This window comes from Colias eurytheme, chromosome 16 (assembly GCF_061535395.1).
Source record: "Colias eurytheme isolate Ceu_HAF_F1 chromosome 16, ilColEury1 Martin Lab GWU primary, whole genome shotgun sequence".
In the NCBI taxonomy this organism is placed as follows: Eukaryota; Metazoa; Arthropoda; class Insecta; order Lepidoptera; family Pieridae; genus Colias; species Colias eurytheme.
Window position 1 is genome coordinate 8,200,970 of NC_142995.1, and position 18,071 is coordinate 8,219,040.

At 32.6% G+C, this 18,071-nt stretch overlaps 1 protein-coding gene across 1 annotated transcript; it reads right to left on the reverse strand.

Annotated features, from left to right (window-relative positions):
• Nucleotides 1-82: 82 nt before the first annotated feature.
• On the reverse strand, nucleotides 83-16,985 carry LOC149901960 (uncharacterized). Its single transcript, XM_090111271.1, has 4 exons — nucleotides 16,825-16,985; nucleotides 4,323-4,417; nucleotides 3,080-3,890; nucleotides 83-2,952 (listed from the first exon to the last, which is right to left on the reverse strand). The coding sequence occupies exons 1-4, from the start codon at nucleotides 16,856-16,858 to the stop codon at nucleotides 437-439; spliced, it is 3,456 nt and encodes a 1,151-aa protein (XP_089967397.1). The 5' UTR covers nucleotides 16,859-16,985; the 3' UTR covers nucleotides 83-436.
• Between the last annotated feature and the right edge of the window lie 1,086 nt (nucleotides 16,986-18,071).

The following is an 18,071-nucleotide window of genomic DNA, read 5'->3' on the forward strand; positions in this document are numbered from 1 at the left end:
TTTTTTTTATTTACAATAACCTATCGATATAAATATTGAGACACACTGATACACACACACATAATACTTCCTTCGTATCACTAAGATTAACTAATATTAAATGAGCACCAAGGACAGTTGAAGAAATAATAAAATGCAGGTGGGTTGTATACAACCGCTTTAGGCGTCATCATTTTCACGGCAACTGATTTTTAATTTATATAAAACAGTATTTTTAAGCTTAAAATCTATGTAAGAAATATAAGAAATTATGTAGTACCTAAAATTGAAACCCAATAAATGCCCTTTGAAGAAAAGAGAAAAAACATATATTGACTCTAATCCGTGGTCCGTTGCCGTATTTAATGGAGAAAATGTTAATAAATAATTCTAACTTAAACTAGATAATAGAAAATGACGCTTTGGCAGACAAAGAGATTTGCTTTGGTAAAACTAACTAGGAGAGTTGAGATTCCTTCTTTTGGTTAAGCTGTGGGAAAAATGCTTCTATTGGAAGTATTGGATCGTCTGTTGCTATCGTAAAATAGTTCGGTATTCGCCTGCTGTTCGATGAAACTGTCTTAAACATACCAGGTGTGTTGTAGTCCTTGCTCGCGGCAAGAGTCAAATCTGAAACCCGTTTAGAATGCTCGAATAGACGCTCTATGTGGTCCTGATGTTTTTTATCTGCTATTTTCATTATAGCACTCTCAGACCTCGTTCTCTCTGATGTGAAATCGTTTTTGTGATCAGAGTTATATACTGTTTCACTGATAGACACGTCTTGAACTGATTCTCCGGTTTCAGAGTCTTTGATTTTTTTCCTCAAAGGCCTCTTGCCGACTGTTGTGCTGGAAGTTTCAATAGTTTCTTCTGTAGGCTTAGGTCTTCTTTGACCGTTGCGTATTCTTGCAGATATTTTCTGTGTTGTACTTTCTGTTGTATCTGGCGTTGTCTGCCTTTGTCTGATATGTGTACGTGAGTGTATTTCTTGCTCATTGTTGTCTGTTCTGTTAAGTTTATGTCTTGGTTCTTTTGGTGTAAATCGCTTCCTTTCTGTCGTTGTTTCGACATCAGAATTAATTTCTGTATAGGGATTCTTTCTATGTGGTCTCGGCCTGGGCGTATTTTCTGTGGGTTTTTCAGTGCTACTCGTTGTCGAACTTAGTCTATTTCTATAATCTTTAACGCTAAATTTCGGTCTGTCATATTTATTCTTTAATTTGGGTCGCTGTATTTTTCCTATGTTTTTAGATGTCTCTATCTTGGGAGTTGTTGTTGTTTCTATTTCAGCACTTTCACGAATGGCTTCAGTTGTTACTTCTTTGATTTCAACGGGTCTTACGTCTCTGTGAAATGAAAAATCTTTGAGAATATCGGCTGAATTTTTATATGTATCTGTTAAGCTGACAGATATATCGCTGGTTGGCGTATCCTTTTCGTCCTGCTTATGGCTATAATCAGGAACTTCACTATTTCTATAATCGTAAGAATTTCTTGTATTTTGAGGACGTGTGGCTATTTTCATAATGGGTGATTCTTTACTTTCCTCGCTTATTATTTGCGTCGTTGTTTCTTGTCTTGCCGCGTTAGTAGTGAGAAACCTTTGATGGTTTACTTTTTTCTTCATAGCTGTGACTGTTGGTGATGTAGGAGAAATTGTTGGCAAGGCACTAGTAGTTAATTCGGTAGTAACACTAAGTGTTGTAAGTGGTGATTCTGTTCTAGATTTTAATGGCCTTATCCTAGGCCTAACTGTGTGAGTTTCTTCTGTTGTTTGAGGCACATCGGATGTAGTAGTTGTAGATTTTGATGTGTTTAATTCGTCCCTATGTCTATGACCTATTGGACGGCGTCTCCTTATCTTGTTTCTTTTACGAGTTCTTTCCTTCTCCGTAGTTTCAGGGGCACTAGGTCGTTTGAAATGTTGATCAGGTGGCAGTGTTGGAAGGGCCTCTACGGGAACTTCACTTGATACAGTTGCTTGTGTTGTAACTTCCTGTACGATTTTAGCCGGTTTCTTAGTACGTCTGCTTGATGGTGTCGATACTTTGTAGTAATAATCTTTGAGTTTCTGCTGTCCAATCGGTTCAAAATCATCGCCCAATGGTCGCCTACTGTGACTTTCTATTTGGCTATTATAATTAAATCCATTCTCAAATCCTATATCTGCTTCGGTTACAATAGCATATTCATCGGGGGATTCGTTAAGCGTAGTAGTTGGGGTAGCAAATAGTGCATTTGAATAGTCTGATTTTAACGTAGTATCCTCGGTTAATTTCTCATTTGTTTCATATGGATCTTGTAACCAGCCACCTGTAGACGCGTGGGTGACATCATCTGCCTCTTTATCAGTGACTTCGTAAGTTGGTTGGTACGACACACCATTAAGAGTACTATCTGCGTTTGATGCGCTCGGTGCATTTATGTACTGCTGAGATACTTGTTGATTTAGACCTACATTGTCATATAATTGTTGATTATTACTGTTATAGTTCAGACTATCCTGATTATAATTTTGTTGTTGTGTTCTTTGTAAATCGAAATTATAATCATAGTACTGATTTGGCGCTGATGTTACATGCGAAATTTGAGGATTATACGTAGTTATTCTGTTTTGTTCTCCTTGTTGGTTGGTTTTAATAAATGGATCTTGAGGACTTGGTTTAAATCCACCCGTTTTCTTGCCTGCGTTGGGATCTATTTTAGTGGGATGTGCTGGTTTAGTGCGAGGTGTTGGTACATTGGCTAGATCATTGAATGTTGTACCGAAACTAAATTGATTTTGTACAGCCTGTGTGTTTGGAGTTGAGGTTGCGAATACAGCAGGTGTAGACTTCACACCATTTTGGAAATTCAATGATTGGAACAGTGTCTGCTTGGTCGGTTGTGGTTGCTGATAAGTACCCTTCGTTGTTGAATATCCTGGATCTCTGTTTTTGACAGATTGAATGCCGAACGATCCAAATGAACCTGAAAATATGAAAAAAACTTTGAAATTGCATTTACACATATTTTTTTAAGATTGAGATGTAAAAGAAAGTGTGAATAACTTTTGATATTAGATAGTATATTATGTAATATGTGAACAGATACATACTTAAAAGACTATGAGGCAGTTGTTGTATCTGGGCCAAATCTTGTAAAGAATATTGAAAGTAGGGATTGGCTGACTGGAGATTAGTAGCTGCGACCGCTTGTTGTTGAGCTGTTTTTACTTGTTGGTTAGTTTGTTGATTCGCTTGCTGATTCCCTTGTTGATTTGTTTGTTGATTAACTTGCTGCGCATTATTTGGAAGTTTGTAAAGTTCTTGTTTGTAAATTTCAGTACCGCTCGCCTGTGGTCGCTTTGAATCTGGTCTCGCGTATATTTGAATAGGATTTCCAAGGATATTCACTGGTGTAGGTGTGGAATAATAGCCAAAATGAATTGGCTGAATGCTTGTCAGTGATTGTAAAATATTATTGTGGTATTGCTGCTGCTGTTGTTGTTGCTGCTGCTTCTGTTTTGTGGGGAACTTTTGTTGATACACGGGACGTGATAGAAACTGATTTTGAGGGTTTCTGATGAACACGTTGTCGCCAGGATAATTTTGAACGAACTTGTATTGGGTGAATCCATTATTGGGTAAGGCATAAGGATTGAGATATGAATTTATAGGCTGATTGCCGGCTGGGTTTCCTTGTGAAACTGGTACGGTTCGTAAGGTTGTTGGTCTGTACGATTGGGCGATGGATGTCAGTTTAGCGACATCTCGTTGGGCTAACGGGCGACCAGTTGAAGAATAGTAGTCATGAATAGGGACAGGCGATTTATAAGGAGCATGAAGCGGGGCAGTTCCAAAAGAACCATAAAGGAGCCCCTCAGATCCTACTACGGGTCTCCATCCACTTTTCGACACTGGTAAATTCTGAAAAGAATAAATAATAAATTAGATTTTTAACGGCTTATTCTCACTATTTGCTGTATAATTTCCAATGAATTAAGAAATAAATGTTAGTTAACTAGCATGAACCAAAAATGTCAATCATTGTGTTTGCCTTAACAACTTTCAATACGGTATATCTTCTTAAATTTGTGTCATACTGCTTGTGCTGCTACTACCCAGTGAAATTACATTTTAATTTCTCAAAATATATCACGATGATGGTCAAAATATGTTACAGTCTTCAGAAACACAGGCGAAATTGAGTTCATAGACGTATGATGTGTTTGAATTTATAATGTTTAAAAACGAAAGATTTTTAAAGTGTTCAAAGACACAAACTGATCATTTTATTCTTACAAAAATGTACATTTGCTTTGAGAAACAATTTTTACAATTACATAGCTAAAAACTTACCGAATGTGGTCCCATGGACCGACGATGGTGTTTGATACAGTCTGCACACAAGATGAAGCATTGCACCAGCAAGAGCGACACCAATAGCCGCAACTCTGCAAACACATGACAATAAGTTAATTATCTTTGCTCGAAGTTAGTAATGTAAAAATAAAACTACTACTACTACTACTACTACTACTTTATGATTAAAGTATTTATTTAATAAAATATATCTAAAATAACAAATAAATATGAAAAAGAGGGTGTTTATTAGATGTTAGGTATATGATAGAAATTCTTTTCAATAAGACATTCTCCTATTATAGCACCATATTCCGAATTTGGTTATAAGAGTTCTAATTATAAGCTAATTTTGAAAACCTACAATCGTGTAGGTTCTAACTGTGTTCTAACGCAATCATAATGATGTAAAATAGTTTTATAGTCTTCCGCATAATAAACAGTTATTCAGTCGAAAGAATTATACAATCAACAATATCGGAAAGTCAGAAATATCGATTGTTCATAAGTGTTCTAGTAAACACTATTAAAAAAGTAGAGCAGCGATAATATTACTCAATATGTCGTGAGATTTAGGCCATCTTGTATTGTACTATAAAAAAAACAATATTTTATGCTAGTTCAGTGTGGAAAATTCTGGTAAATACAATTATTGTAGACACAGTAGTTGAATATAAATATATATAACATTATTTACATTAAGCTAAAATTCATCTATAACATTTATTTATTACAGGAAATCCATTTGAAGTGCAGGTTATTATTAAAATTCATAGAACCTCCTCCTCATTAAATGAAGTTGGTTAAAAATATAGCAGAGTATGATCAAAGGCGTCATTTAGGTACCTAGAATGGTGAAAATTTGCAAAATGGTGAAAAAAAGCGTAATATTTTATTAATTCACGGATAAATCGCTTTTCTTCGCTTGTTAATAACTTTCATTCTTAAGTATTTGACATTCCTTGTTATACATATTTTCGTTTCTATTTAGGTATCTACGTGTCCCTTCGTCCAGCATACTCACCACAACTCACCATGGAATCCTGATATTTCATGAATGTCAAAAAACTGTTCTGAAATAGTGCTAAATAGTGCCCAAAGGAAAAAAATAGTGCTCTTGTACTTGCGAAGTTATAGCCATAGTTCGATGAGTATGCTGGACGAAGGTTTCGCCCAGCATACTCACCTCCGTCCGGAGAATCTGTATACGCTTCAAACATAATTCATACTTCAAAAAATAGTTCCCAAATAGTGCCAAACGGTGCCCAAAAAGAAAAAACAGTGCTCGAATAACTTCGGAGTTACAGGCTTCGTTCAGTGAGTATGCTGGGCGTAGGTTCTACGCCCAGCATACTCACCTCAGTGCGCGAATATCGAACGAGCTATAGGAACAATTTACGTCTCAAAAAATTGTGCTTGAAATAGTGCCCAATATCAGTCCAATTTTTGCTTGACTTTTGACCTAGAAAACCATTAAATTTGATTGTAAACTTCTACATACATTACATTGAGTACAGTCGAATACAATATTATTAACTTTCTTTCTAACAATTTTTGTCTTGTGTAAATTATTTGTTTTGTTATATTGTCTATGTAAGGGAGTATTTACTTTAGAATCGCAATATTATTAATTACACATTATTTTAATAATACTTTATAATAATATGATTAAGCCTTCGCGCATCGCATGGGACCCCGGTAGCTAGGAACAATGATTTTATATATTTGTCTAGATCACGGCGCTTGAAGGATTAAGATATCAAATGAAGTAAATCATGCATGAAAAATAAAGTTGCTGTTATTAATGCTTACATTACAACTGACAAAATTATTCAAAATAATCATTTTCCGGATCAAGGACGGTACCACAACGTTTACGGAATTGACCTGTATTCCTCATGTGATAAAGTTCAATATAGTGTGGCAGTAATGGATGCACGTACGGTCAATAGGTATGGGGCTTACGACGCGCGGCGCCCGCGACGCTGAACATTTTTTTATATGTATATTATATACAATATTAAAACTACAATTTTTTCTATTTACATTGATTATATTATGAATGTTAACAAAAGCTGTGAACTAGTTAACTAGAATTCTGATTACTTTGGCCCTTTAAATAGTAATAAATAACGTAAGTAATTAAAAATGTTTTTTATTGCTAAACCTTTCATTGATGAAACTATTGGAAAGAGTTTTAAAAATTTGTATAACTATGTCACAGTACTAGTTTTGACTGGTTATAAGTTTTGCCTGCAACATATATACAAAAAGAAACTGTATAATTTCCTTTTTACAATTTTTCAAGATATTAATTTTATTGGCTGCAAATGACTGTTTTTATTCAGACAAACACACAATGCAATGAAATAATAGACTTCATTTACGCTTAAAGTTTCATTCATTTATTATTATTTATAAAATATATAATAATGCATTTAATCGAAAGTTTTTGACATGTGAGAAAATACCATAATTATTTCCAATAACATGAAGTCTACAATTAGAAAGTTTAATATTTTTGTCCAAAAACATATTGTGTCGACGACTGTACCCCATTTTACGTTAGTATGTAGAAGTTTACATTAAAATTTAATGGTTTTCTAAGTCAAATGTCAAGCAAAAATTGGACTGATATTGGGCACTATTTCAAGTACAATTTTTTGAGACGTAAATTATACCTATAGCTCGTTCGATATTCGCGCGCTGAGGTGAGTATGCTGGGCGTAGAACCTACGCCCAGCATACTCACTGAACGAAGCCTATAACTCCGAAGTTATTCGAGCACTGTTTTTTCTTTTTGGGCACCGTTTGGCACTATTTGGGAACTATTTTTTGAAGTATGAATTATGTTTGAAGCGTATACAGATTCTCCGGACGGAGGTGAGTATGCTGGGCGAAACCTTCGTCCAGCATACTCATCGAACTATGGCTATAACTTCGCAAGTACAAGAGCACTATTTTTTTCCTTTGGGCACTATTTAGCACTATTTCAGAACAGTTTTTTGACATTCATGAAATATCAGGATTCCATGGTGAGTTGTGGTGAGTATGCTGGACGAAGGGACACGTATCTACGTGTAAGATACTTGTTAGATATATTCATTGAATTTTATTTAACGATTCTATATATTGACTAAACGGGCTTAAATGTAGTTTTATTATATTTGTCCATTATTTTGTTGAGAAAGTGCACCATCTCTAGACTCGACCATACAAATTACAAGTACTTTTGTCTTAAATATCTAATGATAGGTACCTACGTTTTATATTAAGAACTTTCATACATTCGTATGTACTCTCGTATTTTCTTTCTTCTTTCAATATAATTCTATATCTACTATAATTATAAGGAAAATGTAAGTTTTTATAGTGAAATGCCAATGTTAATATCATATAGAAAATACGTGTGCTTTATTGATTGCATTAGCAATTTCAAACAATAGCGAATCAATGCGGCACTACACCTTCCGATTTCGAAAGATCGTATCTGTTACATACGATTTGCGAAACTGAACTCGTTTTTATATTTACTTATTTACGTTCTACAGAAAGAGTAGCGGAAAACATAATATATTGGAAGCTTAAACGGTGTATATTTAGAGCGGAACGGCTTACATGACCGTGACCGCTGGTTCCCACAAATTATAGTTATACTTTTCATACCTGCACGAATTGGTATTACAAATAGAATCGGAATTCTATTGTAATTAATCTAGCAAAATAACTCATGTAAGATTTGACATTTTTTCAATTAATTGTATTTATTTCGCGTGTTTGTGTTAATTGTTAAGTCTCTGAATATGTATACGTGTTTCTTTCTTTGAAAATAATTGTATATTTGATACAAAATGAGGTAAACAAAAAACGAATGTTACAGATCATGCGAAAGTTAGACTAATAATAATTTTAAATATAACTTCGTACTCGATGATGATCAACACTATTATATCTACCTGGACACTACTAATAATCTACTTGTACTAAATTACAGTGTAGGATAAATCAACTACCCCGTTGTCGACATAATTTGAGATGAGATGACAAGGCGGTTTATGAAATAGAAGCAATATTTATGTTGTTGACTATATAAGTAAATAAAAAATGTAAAATGTAGCGGCTATAGTCCTCATCCATCATTATAAAGCAGGAAAAGTATCAAAACAAATTACATACAATTACTTTCTATCTTTTCATTGGTACGTGGTTCTCATTGCGTTATGGGGATATTACACCATAACCATGGGACCTGCTTTGAATGGACAATGATTCGGAAAGCCATGTTGTATTGACATAGTACGTGTGAGAATTCTAACGTATTCATAGGAAGCTATTGCATTAAACTTCATAGTGGAAGTTGTTTTGGATGACGCATGTTTTTGATTAGACACTTTTACTTTCGTTCAATTTATATTCATTTTCCATACAAACTATCAGTTAAGAAATAAGATATGTGCTAAACACTAGGATACGAGGTTCTACATTCTAGGATTATATGGTTTTTTCTTTCAAAACCAGTTCGTAGATTTTGGAGAGCTACAGCTAGTTAGTTCCTAGTAAAGAAGTTTTCGTATTTATAACATTACACTTGAAAAAAATGATTAAAAAACCTATGAATTGATAACATTTTATTCGTCTTCATAAAACTTTCGAGAATTTCTAAACTATAACATAAAATATTATATTTTTGTTGCAATATAGTACGCCCGCCTTGTGTATGCACCGTGACACTATAGTCATCACTCGTCTCTACCTATCTAACTGAAAGTTTGTATGCGTGAGTAACTCTGAGTGACTCACTGTATAATGTTTTTATCTAGTTAATGCTATATAATATGTGCCAGTAAATATTGGAATTATCATGTAGCCATCCTTAATTTAGTAACATAGTTCACAAGATGTAGTTTGCAAATAGACTCTCTATTACTCATACTACTCATACTGTCTAAAATTTAGACAGTATAAAGCGAAGTAAGTTCGAAGATAATATAAAGCTCTATGTTTTATAAAATTTATTTACTAAGTAGCTGTGCCCCGCGGTTTTACCCGCAGTGCTCCGCTCCTGTTTGTCTTAGCGTGATGTTTAATTAGCCTTCCTCGATAAATGGGCTTTCTAACACCGAATTTTTCAAATCGGACAGTAGTTCCTGAGATTAGCGCGTTCAAGCAAATAAACGAACAAACTCTTTAGCTTTATAATAGACGTATAGATTTATTTGTACAAAATTTATTTTACAATAGGTACTCATGAAATTACTTACGTAGTTGTATAAAGCAATTATTTTCCTTACAAAATAATTCTAAGGTGATATATTTAATACGGGGAAGTATATTAAATTTTCTCAAACTTTTGTACTAAGCAATTTCATCTAAGCAAATTACCATTCCAAGGATATTGACTTCTTGTGTTACGTGCAACATTGATCACGTAATATTGGAAAATAGAAAATGTAATTACACGATTAATGTGCTAGAGATTATATGCATCTTTTACTTAAAGACAGGTAACAAGACGCTTTCGTGCGAGTTTAAGTGTTCATTCAAAATTGGATGCATTTACATATTGAATTGAAAAATAAACAATTTTAATTGAAAAATTAAGTGGAGAGTTTTCCAAACTTCAGATGCTTAAGAAATTTTTTCAGTCATTCACAAACACAAATCAAGAATGCATTCCTTGGCGAATAATTGTATATGTAGAATAGATGTATATTTAATTATTCACAGATTTTTAGTATTTGTAAGGCTTTATAACAATGATCTTCTGTCAGTTTGAAAATAAGAAATACCTCAAATTTGGACCGACTCAGGAATTCGACTGAAATTCTATAATGGCGAACTTTTCACTACTAGAGCGTGTTTTGTTTTTGCTCTATATACATATAAGCAAGTAAATCGGTTTTTATTTTCGACTCAGTGTAACAAACGATCTTAGCGACAGTGCGCCTTAAAATTTAATTTCACACACGTTGACTTGTGCCATATGAGTTCCCACTCGCTCGCGATGTTCCCCAGAGCGTGGAACGTTTCACTCCAGCTATTTGCTACGAGAAAATACATTTTTATGCCTTCATCACACGAGAGAGCACGGCCCACAAACAACAGTGCACCGTAATGGCTTGAAAACAAAAGTGATTTTCCTATTTACATCTCACGAATGGCCAGTGCACGTGCGTTGTTCCATCTAATCATTGCTGTCATTATCTTGTGATTTGCGATTATTTGGTACGGTTCTTAAATGTAACGCATGCTATTAATAGAAATTAAATAACGATTATTATTTATATATTATTTTAATTCATTGATGTGTATTTATTATCCGCAGCATACGCATGTGTAATGAATAGATCCATTTGATAAAAGAAAGAAATTAACGATCACATGGAAAATTAAAAATGAAATCCTTAATATAATTTTACCTTAATTGTTCCTAAAAATTACAAGTTTAAGTTTGTGTATGTGTTGAGAGTTGAAATAAAAGTTTAAGAAAGGTTTAAAATAATGGTAATTATAATAAAAGAGAAACCGAAAATTTGAATAACATTTATTTTTTATTTAGCTTTCTTTGAGAGAAAATGTAGGTAAGTAGTGAATTAGTAATGTTAATTACAAATACATATTTGTTTATAATATTATATAGATGGACACATCATTATAATACGTCATATAATTTTTTTTTTAACATAAAATCCTTATGATCCAAGTCAAGATTTCATTTATCTTAATATCAAAAATTTCGTAATCCCAAATTTAGCGCTTCCTTAATTTGAAAATAATAATGTCATATAATTATAGGAACTTAAGTCGACGAGGTAAGTTTAGATGTTCTCTCTATTTCTATGTACAGAGAAGTTGTAACTACGTAGCTTCCGTAGCGCGTTGAACTCTTTTGTAGGACATGCTGTTGTCGCTATCAAACAATACTACCATAGTCTCTAGACTCTAGAGAAAGAGAGACGCATGTTATGTTTTGGCAGTAGTAGTAGAGTAGGTATATCTGTATAAGCCAATTATTAATCTTCTATATTATGTAGGTGAATTTTTTGGTCTTCAGATAAAACTACATTTATTTCAAAGGGGTAGAAGATGTAATAATGGGTATAATAAACATGGAAAACAAAATATACAAAGTATGAAAAACATGGCGTGGGTCACCCACTGACATAGTTATTTATACGATTAACTGTAGCACTTAGCTGGCAATTCCAATCATGCAATGTATTTTATGCAATACAACAATTGTTCCAATATTATACTAATTCAAATCTTATGTAACATACACGACATTTCTTAAAGATTTTAATGAATATGTGGTTATATTTTATTAACGCTTTCATAAAACTAAGTTATGGTTGTTTTCCGGGCTCGTTACATAGAGATACATCTATACTAATATTATAAAGCTGAAGAGTTTGTTTGTTTGTTTGAACGCGCTAATCTCCGGAGCTACTAGTCCGATTTGAAAAATTCTTTCGGTGTTAGATAGCTCATTTATCGAGGAAGGCTATATATTATCACTCTACGATCAACAGGAGAGGAGCCGCGGGGGTGAAACCGCGCGGAGCAGCTAGTTTTATTATAAAACATAAACTTTATAGTTGGTTGGTTCAATATATTATATTATAATGAATAAATGCTAGATTTATTCATTACCTAACATTATTAATCATTTCATCCATCTTTATAATACGACACGACACATTAAGTCGATCGGTGATAATATAAAAAGCTTTATTCAGTAAAAGTTTATGAGTGACAACCTTTTTGAAATCTGTCCAATAAATTTAACCTACACAAGTTCACATGCAAATCAAATAAAGGATCCCACACTCACTTCCCCGATTTCTTGCGGAACCGGAGCTCAAAAACAAAATTCACACGCCGCAAATCGATTGATGTCATTGCCATGGCAATAAACTGTCACTTTTGTTGACGTCCATTCTTCATGTGGGAATTCAGAAATAGATTTTTTTATGGGAGTAAAAGTTTGATCAATGTACAATGTACATGGTATTATTATGTAATGACTGTCTGTACATGTCGGAATAGTATAGTATAAAATTAAACTTGTAAAAACGTAATGACTTTTAGTGTGTGTTAGGTACCTATGATATTATATATTCATTTATATACATTTGGAGTACGTATTAGTTTAAGTAACATAACAACTAACAAGTAATACTCAAGCAGCGATCGTATGCTTTTATTCTACGCCTTACCTATTCATCCACCTAAATTTAGAAAAGCGATCACATAAACTGTTAGAACTTTAGAACATAATATAGAATAACTTTAGAACGTATTTTGTAACATGAATTCGAAAAACTTTCGGTTCAACTAGTTTCATACTCATTACATCCAATAATCGACAGCTTAATTAGCCCCATAACAATAGAAAACACCGGTACAACAGTTAAAGACACAAACCCAAACTGCGTGTAATGACACTAATCACTATTCAAAAAGAGTAAGGCTTCATTACGATTCACCGCCCGTGACCTTCGTGGTCACTTTCCTTGGGTACGTGACCCGCCTGCGCCATGACGATTCACTTTCGGATTTCAGTCCAATATTAGTGAAATATTCCTATGCATGCGGTCAATGATCTTGGCTGGCTTGGCTCTCGACTTTATTTACGTTACCTCATGAACTTGATTCCGTGATTTGTGAGGTCAAGGTGTTTTTTGCATTTTATTTTTGTATATAGGTACTAATGAGTTGAATGCAATGTTATCATTAACAGGGGAGGGGTATCATTATCACTATTTCTTTTTATTTGTTTATTTTATATATGATTTAATACCCGGTTTAGTTGGCAATCAATTCTTATTTAAAAAATTATGAATCCATACATAGATTCATAATTTTTTAAATAAGAATTATTATACAAGGAAATATATTTGATTTATTCTAAAACTTCTATTGTTAACACCACAGTTAACACTTATTATGTAATCTCTTTAAATTCTCTGTTAATATATGTTTACTTTGAGTAATAAGTTGAATGCAATTGGCTGTATTGTTACTCACGGTACGTATTGGATTATCCTCATGAGGTATAAAGAATTCTTAACGAAAATTTAATTCAGAAATAAATATGTACTTATATACGTATTCTTTAAAATTACAGGCTTTTAGATCATTAAAATACATTTTCTACATTTGTAAAATTATATTGTACATGTTGAAAACTTGAAAGAGCCTAGATTATTGTGCATAATGACCTTAATGTACAGCCAAACCCGGATATCTGTGTAGTACAATAGATACGCTGATTCATACGAAAGCATCATACTATTTGTTGAATAAGAATAAATTACTAGAGAATGATGTATAAGTTTAAAGTGGATATTGGTAAAATTAGGCACAATGCAAAATTGCTTTTTGAATAATAATGCTTTGTCACTGTATTTAGAAAAAGTTAAAATTATTTTTGAAGAAAAAGTGTCACTAAAATTTATATGTAATAAACTTGATGAAAAGAAGCATAATGAAGGTACCTTTGCTTATAATCTTATTATTAAAGAAGTCAAAATTTCCTCATAATTTATTCAGTGAACTAAAATTAATATAAAAAGTCTGCAACACAATTACTTATCTCTACATTTTCTAAGAACGTAATCTATTTATCACAGTAGTATCAAACTCAAGTTCTACTTAATTAACATAAAAAATAATCTTTATGTATCAATTTAATTTTTGTATCATATTACGCAATTAGATAAACTCGGTGATATCATATTACTACATCATATAAAGCGTGTTATATTATAAATGGCACTTAAATCGCCCATAAACGAAAGTTTGTAGAACAATACACATTTGAATTATGTAACAAGACATGTAAGGGCCCATAAAACAACGGTAGCACTATAACCATAACTATAACGCACACTTGTGTTACAAAACATGACCAATTTCAGCAGACGCTTTTCTTGGGCGAAAGTAAATAGTAATGAGCCCGAAATGGAGTGAAAAATGTGTCACTTGATGCAATCACTATAGATTTATTAACGAGCAATTGGTAACTGTTTCTATTTCGGTTAGTAAACAAATAAGTATACATGTTTCTCACTAGTGTTTAAATTCAGTTAGCATTTGGAAAAGTAAAGCGATGTGGTTTCTCTGAATATCGAAATACTAAATTATTTATTATTTCTTGTAAAACTTTTACGGAAATGATAAATTACTCTACTAAGGCGACGCGATGTTAAAAATAGCATTTGTAACAAATTAAAAATTTCATAGATAGTTTGATAGATTGCTAATACACGGTCTTGTATTATATTATTTGTGTCACGGTATAGATAAACAGCTTCCTTAAAAATTACATCAATATCATTTTGTTCCGTATGTGAGCTATATAATTAAATACACGCTAACTTTTGCGCTTATTACCTACTGGTATTTTCCTTCTTTCACCCCAAGAAAGGTGAACGTTATGACATAATAATAAAAAAAGTAACAAAGCTTTACGATTTACAAAAAGCTCTATCGAAGCTTCATATGAAATACGTAAAAAAGTTCAGTGAAACTAGATCAAAAAATAATTTATAAAGCACTTCGTAAAATTATTACACAAAAATAAAGTTCTACTGATCTAATTTTAATAAATAGAAAGTGTTTCAAACATAGAATATTATTTAAGAAAATATAATTCAAACTTAACATTTAACTATACAAGATTAAAACTATAACACATGTTTATAGCACACCACTCACACATAAACCAGTAAAGATCAACTCAGTTAAAACGATATAAATCACTGATATAATCGAAACAAAAGAAACCACAAATTCAAGCTGAATTCCTTATCACGCTTCTGAGTTATGAAAAAGATTGTTCTGGATTTAATTTACCGCAAATCGTTCTAACTAACAAAGAAGTGAAATTGAATAATTGATCACGTCTTGCTTTCTATTTTTACATTATTCTTAAGCGACAATAACTTGTATTTGTTTAACTACAATATTTGGATAATAGTTAAAATTGTATTGTAATATTCAAACGGGCTGAAATAAAAGCGTGCCTTTTGTAAGTAGAGCTTTCAATTACACAAAGCTTTTGAATACAAGAATGAGTTTAGAACATAAAGGGAATGTAAAATAATTTTGTGCAATTCAATCATTTGGCCAATTTGATAATTAGGTTGCGAAATTTAAAAATACAAAAAAAAAACGTTTTTTGAAACATTAGCTGTTGTAGACTACGTATAGGGGAATCAAAAGTTTACCTACCTACGTTTTTTCATGAATACCAAAACTGCAGGAACCCTAATTCTTTTCCTGTTACATGTTAATTGAATGAACATAACAAGTGCATGATAGATTCATTACATTCTACATATGTTTCATACTAAAATGTAAACCCAACCGTTATGTACACAAAAAGTAGAATAATTTAAAATGGAAACTGATTTAAACAGTATAAGCCGGTCATACCTACTCGTTCTCGTTACAAACAGATGGTTTAATTGAGTCAAGTGGAAATTTATCCCATCGGAGATGCTATGTTTAGTATGAATTTTATGTAATAGGAAATGTAACAAATATAGTTGATAAATAGGTAGTTAGTACAAATGGTGAGTACCTGTGTAAGCTCGTCTAAATCGTAACAAAAATCACGATTTGAAAATTTATCTTGAATTCATCTTCAACTTTGCTAATGTATAAATTTTTCAGTGTTACAAGTTTTCTGTGAGCCTGTCTCATAATTTTCCTTAAAATAAAATTAGCTTCGTATTTGACTTGTTTTTTTGTTTAAAATCATTACAATAAATATTTTAACTAGGCGTTTCCTGATTTTATCGTATTTATTGCATAATTTACCTATTAGAAAATGAAAATAAAAATATGATTATGTAATATGTTAATATTGTGTGTATAGGTTTCAAATATCCGATACTAGATTTCCGCCTGCGGCTTCGCCCGCGTTTTCAAAGGAAAACCCGCATAGTTCCCATTCCCGTGGGATTTCCGGGCTAAAACCTATCCTATGTGTTAATCCAGGTTACCCTCTATATGTGTGCTAAATTTCATTCTAATCGGTTCAGTAGTTTATGCGTGAAAACCACACATACATACATACCTACATACAAACCTTTCCTCTTTATAATATTAGTATAGATGTTCAATAACAAATTAACAAGTATGTATAAACTATAAATTCAATTGATACAGACTATAAGCATAGTATAAGGTCGCTTTATACTATGCTATATGGCACAACCTTTACTTACTGGTTCTGTAAATAGAGCGGTACAGATAAAACGCACTAGTAATGTCTAACGGCTATTATTTCCATACTTATTGCTCTATCAATAAAATAGGTACACACGTAGATTACTTACTTGTAAAAAATCCCGTATACTTTTTCTTACTTGTTATAGATACTTAATAATTTAGTTCTATTATTAGATGATTTATTTTTGTATTCAGTATAATGTTCTTTATAAAATTATAAGTATAATAAATTAAATAGTATTCAGTCACAACTTACCGCTCATTTTTCTACGGCTACTACACACATACATATCTATCACAAAATAAAGTTGAGTATACACGCTCGCATCACTGTCACAGCACTATGGTACACACAAACGCGCGCGCAGGCCGCGGTCCGAAACGTCTGAATGTCTGTGAGTCGAGACCGACGAGCTTGCTTCTAGGGTGGTGGGAAATATATGGAAATTCGTTTTCAGTGAATCGATTGGCCTAGTGGTCTCCAATGAATACGTCTATGAGGGTGTAGCGTGTTACCAAATTGTTCGTTAATGTTATGTAAAACTGTTGAGTTCATTTTATATTGAAATGTTTTATATTTAGACTAAAAAGTAAGTAGAAGCTGTTTATGACATTAATACCAAATTAATGTAAAAGAAAATTGTTTATTAAATTTTCTTAATAATAGGTAAAAGAAAAATTGTAATCTGAAAACGGGAATATGTAAATTGTAACCTGTATAAATGTTATATATGTATATAACATGTTACAATAATTGCAGTGTAACAACTAGCAGCGTGTGATTAAATAATAACTTGTTTATGGCTCAACACACTTTCTTGTTCTTATAAAGTTTATGTATATTTATTTTATACTAGCCGATCGTCCGAGTTCTGCCTGGTCCCCAGGATAGAAGAAACAAAGCCTATATGTGACTCAGGATGCATTATGGTGAAAGAATTTTTGTTATCGTACCAGTAGTTTTTGTGTGAAAACATTACAAAAAAAAAAAAAACATATTTTTCCTCATTACATTCAACATAATTTGTTCTAAATATACCGAAAAAAAAACACACACAGTCAGTCATGCTATTTTAGAAATTATGTATTGGGCGGAATCTTCAAGTTCTTAGGGCTTTAATGTTTACCATTCACACCATGACAAAGTTACGAAATACCACATATTTGCCCTTTGCATTGAAATGCCCATCGAACGTTACGATAAATAAATTATAATCCATAGACCTTACTTTCATAATGATTTCTATTCAAGTCGGGCTCCAGAGCGCATATACACGCGTGAGCCTATAATTTCTCCCGGTTCTTTGAATGTAAAATGTATGGAAAGTGCCTCAACAATAATTTTGGGCAGCCGATAAAATAGAAAGTCATAATTAATTATTACGTGGTCCTTGTTCGCGGCTTATATAACTATCAACAATATTTACATGGCAGATGCTAAATTGTAGGTAATTGATATTACTGTCCATACTGTAATGTAATTTGCGAAAGTGAACCTAGCTA